Source organism: Nyctereutes procyonoides, unplaced genomic scaffold (genome assembly GCF_905146905.1).
Source record: "Nyctereutes procyonoides isolate TBG_1078 unplaced genomic scaffold, NYPRO_anot_genome, whole genome shotgun sequence".
NCBI lineage: Eukaryota > Metazoa > Chordata > Mammalia > Carnivora > Canidae > Nyctereutes > Nyctereutes procyonoides.
In genome coordinates this window covers 16,570,773-16,582,660 of record NW_026575024.1, presented here as the reverse complement: position 1 = coordinate 16,582,660, position 11,888 = coordinate 16,570,773, and the positions used below count along the sequence as shown (strand labels likewise).

Genomic DNA, 11,888 nt, shown 5'->3' with positions numbered 1-11,888 from the left:
CGGGAATTGAACTTATTAGCTGCTGATTTTAAAACCGGTGCTCTTCTACAGGCTCCAGGAGTGGAAGAAGTGCTCTGAGCAAGTGCTCCTTTAATTTTCTAGCAAACACTGACCCTACATCAAGCAGAAGGAACTCCAGACCTGTCCAAACCCTCAAGTGGCACAGCCCACGCCCTCTGCAATGGGAATACATCATTTCCATTTTTAGTGATTTTAGGCCAAAATACAGCATCCTCTCGAAGAGAGTTCTCACCCCCTTCTCCACTTTCAGCTTTGCAGTGACAGGAGTTGAGTACAGGTAACAAGAGTTGTATGTTTCAAGCTCCTGAAACTCCTACTACCGTGTCCGTGTTGAAGATTGGAACAAACCGAGGTGTAAACCCGCACTGCCGGATGTGTCTGCTCCTGGGTTTGAAGGGGGCGAGGGAATGGCATTGCGGTCCGCAGGCTCTCAGAGCAGGCAGGGCGCTCCCCTGGAGCGAAGGGAGGCCTGTTTGTGGGTACCAGCGCCCGGCTCTTCATTGTGATAGCGATGGCAGGGCAACCTTTACGTGGCAGAGCAGATCCTTCTCCAGCTCTTGCCTCAATGAATACCCTCTCTCGGCTCATCCGGGGCGCCTTTTACATCAGCTCTGGCCCCTCACAGCTCCTTTAATGACACAGTTTGTATTTTCACGGTAGGATCTGGCCGAAGTCTAGCGCCCCGTCGGGGAGGCCTAGGGAGCGCGCTCACCGCGGGGTCACCAGCCCGGCACGGTGGCGCTCAGAGATGCGAGGCTAATCAGAGGAAGAACTATCTGGAGCCACCATTTGCACCGCTAAACCTCCCCCTCTCCAACCGGGAAGTCTTTCCTGGGCTTCCGAGACGCCGAACCCTTCTACACAAGGCGCGGAGCTGCACACCCGGGGTCGGGGTCCGGGGTCCGGGGTCCGGACACGTCCAGCCGGTCGCACCCGCAAGGCTCCGCCCCCCGGTCTTCCCCCCGGTTCGCCCCGCCGCTCTGCGCCTGCGCCTGCGCCTGCGCCCCTCCGTTCTCTCCCCGCCCCCGTTCGCCCCGCCGCTTTGCGCCTGCGCGTCTCCGCTCTTCCCCCCCCGCCCCGTTCGCCCCACCGCTCTACGCCTACGCCTGCGCCTGCGCTCTTGGGGTCAAGGCTGGGGCGTCCCCCACCTCCACCGGAAGCCTCCACTCTTCTCCCTCGGGGTGGAGCGAAGCTTGGGCCCTAGGGTGCTACCATTCTTATTAGTCTTTAATAATACTTGATATTAAGGACGAAACAATACAGGCTTGTCTTTGGCATAGAGTTAATTCATGTTATGTTTGGATTTACCCCTTATCCGACATAGTGGTACAGCCCCGGGTTAGACCCGCCCGCCGCCCCCCCCCCGACCCTGGGCGCCCAAGGCAGAATGACGTCTTCTGTTGTGTCGTCATCACGTTGCTCCGGGGGTGGGTCCAGCGCCCAGTGCGCGCCGGCCCGACGCGCCGCCTCGCCTGCGCCGTTGCTAAGAGACCTTGGATGTCTGGCCGCGGGATGCTGGGCGGCGCCGGGTGAAGATGGGGGTCACTGGGCCTCAGGTAAGAGGGGCTTCGACTGTGATGAGCCGGCGGGTCGTCGGGGCGGCCTGGGAGCTGGCGAGGCGCTCGCAGGCCTGTTCCTTGGGCCTCCGGGCCAGTCTTGTGGAGAATCAAGGTCCGCTGGGGTAAACTGGGGCCGCCGATACAGGCCCGGATCCCGAGCCTCACCCTGGGTTCAAAGCCGCCTGCGACTGGGCGGAGTTTTAGTCCTGAAAGAACATTGGACCAGGAATCCTAACATCTTAGTCTCATCCGCTTTTCCTAGGAATCCTGCTTCTTGGAATTTGTCGTACAGCAAAAATAACGGCAAAAGCAAAAGTATGTAAATTCCAGTGTGTCTGTGATGGAAAAAGCATTGAAAAGATGCCCATAAAGGCGGTGGTTGAGTTTATTATGGCACAACCACGCAATAGGGCGTGCAACCACTGACCTGACCATGAGGACTTTTCTTTCAGGAAACTGGGAGAGGCTGGATACAGTATTGTATGTACACACTGGGAAGACAAGCGTATGCATGGATGGTTGGAACGTGAAAAGATGGTGGTGTTGTGATCATTAGCTTTTTATATTTTTTTTAAGCTGACAAAGTGATTTTCAAGTTCAACTGGAATAAAAAAAATATATGAGACTTGGCAGAAAATTCTAATAAGTAAGGGTAATAAAGAGGATTAGCTCTGCAGCACCAATATATATACTATTATATATATACTATATAATAGTATAACATATTATAAAGCTGTAATGATTAAAATAGTACGGAACTTACATGCAGATAGAATGTAATGGAATTCAGGGACGCCTGAGTGGCTCAGTGGTTGAGCGGCTGCCTTTGGTTCAGGTCATGATCCTGGGGCCTAGGATCGAGTCCCACATCAGGCTCCCTGCAGGGAGCCCGCTTCTCTCTCTGCCTCTCTCTGTGTGTCTCTCATGAATACATAAATAAAATATTTTTTAAAAAAGAGAATGTAATGTAATTCAGAATAGATCCAAATACAAATGCTTATAAGGATTTTTTTTTTTTTTATGTAGTCAAGGTGGTATTACACATCATCGACAAGGTGGTTTGGTGTCAGGCAGCTTTTGTTAGTAATTAAAAAACAAAAAAACAATAACGAAACCCATTTTGATCACCAAAACAAATTCCAAATAGGTCAAAATTTAAATCTTAAAAACTAACATAACAAAGTACTAAGAGAAAGCATTGTTGTATGTATTTGTAATTTAGCACAGGAAAAACTCTTGTAAATATGTCATGCAATCCAGAAGCCAGGAAGGAAAAGATTAATACTTTTGACTCTGTAAAATTTAAAACCTGTATGTCCTGCAAAATTCCACCAAACCAAAGCCAAAAAGCTACTCGAAGTTAAGTGTAAAGACAAGTTCATTTATGAAAGTATTTAATGATCAGTTAGAAAAATATTCAACCCAATGGAAAAACTAACAGAACATGAGCAAGAAAATCAGAGGAAATAAAAGTGGCCAATATGCATAGTGAAAGATGGCCATCTTAGTGATTTGAAAGTGCAAATTAAAACAGTGAGGGCCTGGGTTTTTTTTTTTTTTTTTTGTGCCTATTTTATTAGTAAAGATGAAAAGGATTGGAAATAGGATTATATATGGAAACAAATGCATTAGTGTTATGACTAATGTTATGGAAGTAAAAAATACAATTTTTGGAGGGCAATTTGAAAATAATTTACTTAGCCATTCATCAGGTAGGAATTTATCCTACAAATATGGAAGGTGCAGAAAAACATCATGCTTAAGAATGATGTTTGTAGCATTGTTTTCCTAACAAAAATTTTGAGGGTAAAATGCTCATCTATACAACTGGTTAAATTATGGTACATCCATAAATGCAATATTGTGCAGCACTTTTTAAAAACGTGGTAGAGGGATCCCTGGGTGGCGCAGCGGTTTAGCGCCTGCCTTTGGCCCACGGCGCGATCCTGGAGACCCAGGATCGAATCCTGCGTCGGGCTCCTGGTGCATGAAGCCTGCTTCTCCCTCTGCCTGTGTCTCTGCCTCTCTCTCTGTGCGACTATCATAAATAAATAAAAAATTAAAAACGTGGTAGATGCATATGTTCTGACATGGAAAGATAGAAGGTTAGGTGAAAAAAATTTATTGCAGAATAGTGCATATGATAGGATCCTATATCATAAAAAATTTTTAAGTTAACATATGTATAAAAAATCTAGAAGACTATATACCCCACACTTAATAGTAGTTAGCAGTGAGAAATCAAGTGGGAAGCATGGTCTAAGGGCATAAAGGTTGGGTGATGGCCAGGTATGGTTGTGAGAACAGGCTGGTGGGAAGGTCAGGACAAGAAATGAGCCAAAAGCCAGAGCTGGCCTTATGTTTCTGTAGCTGTGATTATGCATTTCATTCTCAACCTTTGAGAATTGTAGGGTTTTCATAGCTAGGTTGCAGCTGTATGCCCTCTCTTGATAAATTAGAAGAGTATTTATTCCATTTAGGGTCTTTTGTAATATTTTTTATTGTTTCTTTTTTTTTTTTTTTTTTTTGATGCTTTCTTTTCCCCATAAGGTAACCATGGAGAAAGAGCTTCGGAGCACCATTCTTTTCAATGCATGTAAGAAAGAAGTATTCACCACCAACAATGGCTATAAATCTATGCAGAAAAGACTTCGGAGTAATTGGAAGATTCAGAGGTGACCATGTATTTGTTTTCCCTTCTGAATAATAATAATAACCTGCTGGTAATATTGGAAAGTCTTTATTTTCTTATGTAAGTGATTATTAGGTAGGAGGAGTTCAATTTAAAGATTGTTCAAAAATGACTCAATGATTATAAAAACATCTCTTTTGAAAATTGGCAATTAGCATATTAAGTTGTCTCTCACATAATAAATCAAAAAAGTATCCTAATTATACATATATAGTTTTTTAAATTTTTATTTTATTTTATTTTTATTTTTATTTATATATTTTTTTAAAGATTTATTTATTTATTTATTCAGAGAGAGCGAGAGAGAGGCAGAGACACAGGCAGAGGGAGAAGCAGGCTCCATGCAGGAAGCCCGACGTGGGATTCGATCCCGGGTCTCCAGGATCACACCCCGGGCTTCAGGCGGCACTAAACTGCTGCGCGACTGGGGCTGCCCTATAGCTTTTTTTAAAATAAGATTTTGTTTATTTGAGAGAGAGAGCATGAACAGGGAGAAGGGGAAGAAGGAGAAGGAGAAGCAGGCTCCCCTGGGCTCGATCTCAGGATCCTGAGATCATGACCCTGATGAAGGCAAGGCTTAACTGACTGAGTACCCTGGCGCCCTCATAAACAACTTTTTAAGAGGTTAGAGTCTTTCTCCCTATTTTAACCTGGTCAGTACTTCAGGTTGGGGACAGGAAAGATGAGAATACCTCTGTCTTTGTGTGTGTAACTGGTTTTTCTCAATGGGTAAGGATATGTAATCATACCAGCTAATTGGCAGAGCTGATTGAATTAGTAGTTGGAGGACTGTATACTCTTGGATGGTTTAATTTGGTCATCTTGGCCTATAGGAAGTATTTGAGCAGAGGATAATCTAGGATAAGCCAATAGAGGGGATTCTCACTTTGGGAGAGAGGCTGCATCAGATACCTCTAAATCTCTTCATTTCTGGGTCTCTGTGGCCTATGGTTCCATATAGTCTAGAGACTAAAATAATTCATAAATTGGCTTAAATTATGGATCTAACTTTTAAAATCATATTTCTAGCTTAAAAGATGAAATCACATCCGAAAAGCTAATTGGAGTGAAACTGTGGATTACATCTGGGCCAAGGGAAAAATTTACTGCAGCTGAGGTAAGAAATATCGAAAAAGAAGAAATGCAGTAAGATGGTTAGATGTGTGGGCTCTGAAAATCTGGATTTAAAATCCTCTTTACCGGGCAGCCCTGGTGGTGCAGCGGTTTAGCGCCGGCTGAAGCCTAGGGCATGATCCTGGAGACCTGGGATCGAGTCTCACATCTGGCTCCCTGCGTGGAGCCTGCTTCTCCCTCTGCCTGTGTCTCTGCCTCTCTCTCTCTCTCTCTCTCTGTCTCTCTCTCTCTCTCTCTGTGTCTCTATGAATAAATAAATAAATTATTAAAAAAATAAATAAAATCCTCTTTACCATATACTGTGTTGCCTTTAGGTAATCACTTTCATCTCATTCTTCATCATAGAGTTGTTGAGATCATTAACTAAGATAATGCGTATAAAGTGCCAGACACATAGTTGAGGCTAATTAAATACTAGCCATACTTATTTGCCATATTTTTGCTTTGAAAACAGGAAAATTCCTTTTAAAATGAAGCTGTTTTTAATTCTGTTTCATAGAATAGACAAAAAAAAATGATAAATATAAGACTCAGACACAAGTATTGGCAGAGATGTAGAGAAATTGAAACCCATGTGCACTATGGGCCGAAGGGTAAAATGGTGCAGCCATTATATAAAACAGAATGGCATTCCTTCAAAAAACTTAAAGTAGAATTAACATAATGATCCAGCAATCCCACTTCTAGATATAGATCCAAAAGAATTGAAAGCAGAATCTCAAAGCGATATTTGTACATTGATGTATATAGCAGCATTATTCACAATAGCCAAAAGGTAGAAACAACCCAAGTCTACCAAACAGGTGAGTGGATAAATGAAATGTGGTAGATACATACAGTAAATGATTATGCAGCCTTAAAAAGGAATGCAGTTCTGATATATGCTGCAAGATGGGTGAATATTGACATTAATCCTAAATGAAAGAAGCCAGTTACAGAAAGGCCAATAATATATGATTCCATTTATATGATGTACCTAGAATAGTCAAATTCATATAAAGTTAGAATTGTGGTTGCTAGGGGCTAGGGCGAGGAAGGAAATAGGGAATTGTTTAATAGATATCGAGCTTCAGTTTTGCAAGATGAAAAGAGTTCTGGAGATGGATGGTGGTGATGGCTGCACAATAATGAGATTGTACTTAACTACTGAATTGTCTGCTTAAAAATGGTTAAGTTGGTAAATGTTATGTGTACTTTACTACAACTAAACAGAAACCCCAAAAGACAGCAAGAGCCTTTCCTTTCCAGTAGAGACTTGCAAGTGCTTTGGTTTTCAGGAAAGGATGTGGGGAGTAGGGAGGTCAGGCAGGGTGGGACCAGTGTGGTCCTTAGATGGGGGCAGTCCTGGGTCTTCTGCTCTGACTTGGGGTGGGGACACAAGGAAGATGTCTACAGGGAAGCATTTCTATTATTTTTTGTTGTTGTTGTCCTGACTGCAAGGCCACCTCATCTGAGAAGAGCATCAAAAGAGACACAACTGATTAGATTGAGAGGAGCAGGAATTCCTATTAAGAACATGGAGGTGGCAAGCTGCCCCCACCCAATGAAAGCCTGAGGGAAATGGACACACAGTGGGCAGTGACCTGCACAAGAATACTATATTCTTTGTTGGTTTTTAGCCTCACACTCCAGTAGTCTCTCCCCTGCTACCTCCCTTCTTTGCCTAGTGAAGACAGAGAGAGGTGACCCGATCTTTGCTGAGAAGCAAGCAGCCTCAGGAAAGCCAGGGCATCTGGAAGGAGGGTTAGAAACTGGTGCCTGGTCCTTTTCCCAAGAGGGAATGGGCTCTAGGTCAACCTAACTTCAGGCTCTTAGGGATGGAAGGCAATGTCTTCCAAAAGATAGAATCCCTTGAGAGGCATATTTATCCTAATAAAATGTTCTTCCACCATACCATACCCTGGCACCATGCCTTCTCTTTAGAGGTGGAGTGAGGTAGGAGAGAAAGGCAGAAAAACTTTTAACTTCTAAAAACCAACATTCCCTTGTGTTTTTATTCCACGAAGCTGATCCAAATGATCACCAGAGGTCTTCCTCCAGGCAGAGATCACTCCTTCCTGGGCACTGTTGCTGGCTTCTTAGGATCAGTAAAGGGGTTAGTTCACCCAACACAGACTATATGAACCCTCGTTGATGTTGTCCTCCAGAAACTTCTATGACAAGACATCATATGTGTGATATTAGATTTAAGAATCAGGGGCACCTGGGTGGATCAGTTGGTTAAGCATCTGCCTTTGGCTCAGGTCATGATCCCAGGGTCCTGGGACTGAGTCCCATGTCGGGCTCCCTGCTTGGCGGTGAGTCTGCTTCTTCCTTTCCTTCTGTCCCTCATTTCCGCTTGTGCTCTCTCTTAACTAACTAAAAAAATTTTTTTTTGAAGATTTTTTAAAAAATTTATTTATTTATTTATTCATGAGAGACACAGAGAGAGAGGCAGAGACACAGGCAGAGGGAGAAGCAGGCTCCATGCAGGGAGCCCGATGTGGGACTCAGTCCCAGGACCCTGGGATCACAACCTGAGCCAAAGGCAGATGCTCAACCACTGAGTCACTCAGGTACCCCAATAAATAAAATCTTAAAAAAAAAAAAGATGTGCGAATCAAGCTAGAAGTTAGACTGAATTTAGTTTTACTTTGTTCCCACCTCAGCTACGTTGGCTTACACATTTGCTTGATGATGGTATTCACTTACCACCAGTTAGCCCAGACCATACTTCCTAACCCTGTCAGATCAACACCTATATTATTTTTTTTAAAGAGTTAATTTATTTAGCTTATGTGAGAGAGAGTGCAAGTAGAGGGAGAGAATCTTAAACAGACTCCTCGCTGACCACAGAGCCCAATGTGGGGCTGGCTTAATTCCATGACCCCGAGATCATGACCTGAACTGAAACCAAGAGCCAGGTGCCTAATTGACTGAGCCATGCAGGCACGACTATCTATATTATAAATGTACCTTTATTCTGAACTGAAAAGCCTGGGTATTATAACCCACCACCATTAAAAAAAGTGTCTTAACTGTAATGTAAAAAAGGAAAGGGACGATGACTTATAAAAGAATATGTGTACTTCACATTGTCATTGTTTGGGCATATAAGTACTAGAAGAATGTGTATTTCCATTTGTTAATGCTTGAGCATACATACACTAACTAGTGCACTTCTTTATATTTGACCTTTTGAAAAAAGGCTAAAAATAGGTATGTAGGCTCTTCATGAATGAGACAGTCTTGTGCAGAGTCCAAGATCCATGAAGTTATATCTCATTTGGGAGCAAGCCCCCTTGGTGATGTTAGTTGTTATACTATGTTTTCCACATTTAGGGGCTGGAGGAGAGAAGGATAGGGAGTGTGCCAGAGCAAGAGGCTTTGCTGTTAGCAGAGCTGGTCAGGCCAGTGGTTTCCAAAGTGAGATGTATATAGTGAATCACTGAGGTGCCAGAAGGAAATTTTACTTTTCGTATCTTTATTATTCTTCAAAATTCTCCTTTTTGGGAAGATATTTTATAATTATATAAATATACATACTTTGTTTACATATCAGAGTGTGTGTTCACATACTTTTCTGATGAGATGCTTGGGGATGTTGAAAGACTATTGAAAGACTATTGGTCTAGACCACTCAGCCCAAGTTTTCTCAGGCTGGGTCAACGAGACCAGTTGGGAGATTTTTTCCCCTCCCCAGCTTTGTGAAAGTGAGACAGCTTCCCAGGAAATAAGCAGATAACCTGCATTTCTCACTGTGCATTGATCAGTCAATGACTGGAACAGAACTCCTCCCTGGGAGTAGTTTGCTATGCCTTCATCCTGATGTCCTTGGCTGGCAGTGAAGGGAAGATGTGGTCTGGAGCAATCGTTTTCAGTCAGGGCTGATTTTGTCTCCGCTAGGTTGAGACTGGGACTGCTGCTCAATGATCTGTGAGCTTCCTTTAGCTAGTGTTTCCAGTTTTGGTTTGCTTTCCAGATAGACAATGTGGAAAATGTCAGTTCAGTTTGAGTATTTTGGAACTTTATGCTTAAAGACAAGGTTGGAAATCTACGTTGAGAGTAACTTTTATATCATCTTATATACATTTATATTTACGTGTCTTACAGATTTGTGTATTTTTCAGCTAGTTAAGGACTTTCAAGTATATTCATATATTGTTTTTTTCCTTTATGTAGTTTGAAGTCCTGAAGAAATACCTTGATGGAGGCGGTGATATCCTTGTGATGCTAGGAGAGGGTGGGGAATCCAGATTTGACACCAATATTAACTTTCTCCTAGAAGAATATGGAATCATGGTTAATAATGGTAATTATTATTATTATTTTAATAGAGGCAGTTGTTTCCTATTTATTATTCATATTGTAGCTCCCTGGTCCTAATAGTACAATGGAAAGAGCCCTGGGCTGAAGGTGCATGGTCCAGCATTCTGACCTCAATGGTAGTCTGAGCTTTCTGGGGCTAGGCTTCTTCCATGTATAAAGTGGGAGGAATTGGAATAGAATCCCAGGGTTCCTTGTGGGTCAAAGTTTATATGTGTTTATAATATCAGACTTACTTCTAATCTAATATGCAACTTCCTCCCTTTCTTCCTTAAAGATGCTGTGGTTAGAAATGTATATTATAAGTATTTCCATCCTAAAGAAGCTCTAGTTTCCAACGGAGTCCTGAATAGGTAAGCATGTTGAAAGCAGAAATGTTTTATAAATGATTCCTTTTATAAACGATTCCCTTCTTCCTTTCTTGCTCTTTTGTTTTATTTTACTGTGTTAAAATTTATTTATTATAATACTTCTCATTCTTCAAATTACATTCCTTCTATCTTTTGAAATCTTATTACACATTCATCTTTTTTGTCAGAATGCAGTTGCAAGTGTAGAAAACCCTGTTCTCTCTATGGGAATAAATAATAATGAGACTATTGATTCACGTAGTTGAAAAGCCCAGATATAGGGCAGGCTTTGAGTGTGGATTGACTGAAAATTCATGGTGTTGTCAGGGCTCCAGTTCCATTGCTCTGTAGTTCTCTTGGCCTTGCTCTCCCGTTTTAGCAGTTCCCAAATTTATATCTGCATGCCTCACTATCTAGGACAAGAGAGCCTTGCTTGATCTCACCATTCCCAGCAGGAGTAGTCCTGAGATTTGCTGTTTGGTTGGCCTAGGCCACATGCCCATCCTGAATTGGTCCCTATGGCAGAGGGCATAGTATGCCTTGATGGTATAGCTAGGTCATAGTCTCTACCCCTGGAACCTGGAGTGAAGTCAATTTTTTCTGTTTCACTAGATCTTAAAAGATAAATTAGGGCTTTGGAGAAGTAGTAAATGAATACATGAGAGGAGCAACATCAGGTGTCCTCTGTGAGCTTTTCCTTATATTCAGAATTTTTCATTTCACACTTGAATTGTGTATGCCAGGCACACTGCTGGATCTGATGATACAGAGTCTAAAACATAGGACTAGAATGTGGTTCTAGTCTAGAATGTGGTCTAGAGGGATGCCGGGGTGGCTGAGTGGTTAAGCATCTGTCTGCCTTTGGCTCAGAGTGTGGTCCTCGGGTACTGGGATTGAGGGTCCCCATCCCCCCCCATCGGGCTCTCTGCAGGGGGCTTGCTTTTCCCTCTGCCTATGTCTCTGCTTTTCTGTATGTTTCTTATGAGTAAATTGATAAAATCTTAAAAAAAAAATAGAATATGGTCTAGGATATTTATCCTTCCCTCAGGACTCAAAGAACTGATCCTCATATTAAAATGTTAACTATTGGGATCCCTGGGTGGCGCAGCGGTTTAGCGCCTGCCTTTGGCCCAGGGCGCGATCCTGGAGACCCGGGATCGAATCCCACGTCGGGCTCCCGGTGCATGGAGCCTGCTTCTCCCTCTGCCTATGTCTCTGCCTCTCTCTCTCTCTGTGACTATCATAAATAAATAAAAAATTAAAAAAAAGAACTTAAAAAAAAAAATAAAAAAAAATAAAATGTTAACTATTGGGTAGCCCGCATGGCTCAGTGGTTTAGCGCCACCTTCAGCCCAGGGTGTGGTCCTGGAGACCTGGGATTGAGTCCCATGTCAGGCTCCCTGCATGGAGCCTGTTTCTCCCTCTGCCTGTGTCTCTGCCTCTCTGTGTGTGTCTCTTATGAATTAATAAATAAAAAATCTTTAAAAAAATAAAAGTAAAAATGTTAACTATTGCAAGCTATACAAAGAGGTATAGGTGTGTAGGTGTACCTTTATTTAAATTTTAAGAATTATATTTTGAACAAATCTGCAAAATCCTTGCAGTTCATATTTACTATTAATATTGGAGTGTGAAATTCCTAAAATTTTTTGGTTTACTGTTTAAATTTTTTTCTTCAAGGGAAATTAGCCGAGCTGCAGGGAAGGCTGTGCCTGGAATCATTGATGAGGAGAGCAATGGAAACAACGCTCAGTAAGTGTGTTTTCTGAGACTACCTAAAGAAGATGTATTTGTCATTTTGAAGAGTTTTCTTTTTCAAAGTGAAAA

General features: G+C 42.5%; 1 protein-coding gene across 2 annotated transcripts in view; it reads left to right on the top strand.

The window, feature by feature from the left end:
• Positions 1-1,459: 1,459 nt before the first annotated feature.
• Positions 1,460-11,888, top strand: part of IFT52 (intraflagellar transport 52) — a 39,409-nt gene continuing 28,980 nt past the window's right edge. The window contains exons 1-6 of one of the 2 annotated variants that reach the window (XM_055305164.1): positions 1,460-1,577; positions 4,131-4,255; positions 5,302-5,389; positions 9,568-9,697; positions 9,989-10,064; positions 11,742-11,813. In XM_055305164.1, the coding sequence (XP_055161139.1) occupies positions 1,557-1,577; positions 4,131-4,255; positions 5,302-5,389; positions 9,568-9,697; positions 9,989-10,064; positions 11,742-11,813 (512 nt within the window). In that variant the 5' untranslated portion in view covers positions 1,460-1,556. Of the gene's footprint in view, positions 1,578-4,130; positions 4,256-5,301; positions 5,390-9,567; positions 9,698-9,988; positions 10,065-11,741; positions 11,814-11,888 lie in introns of those variants that run through there. The other variant, XM_055305171.1, reaches the window with a different exon arrangement.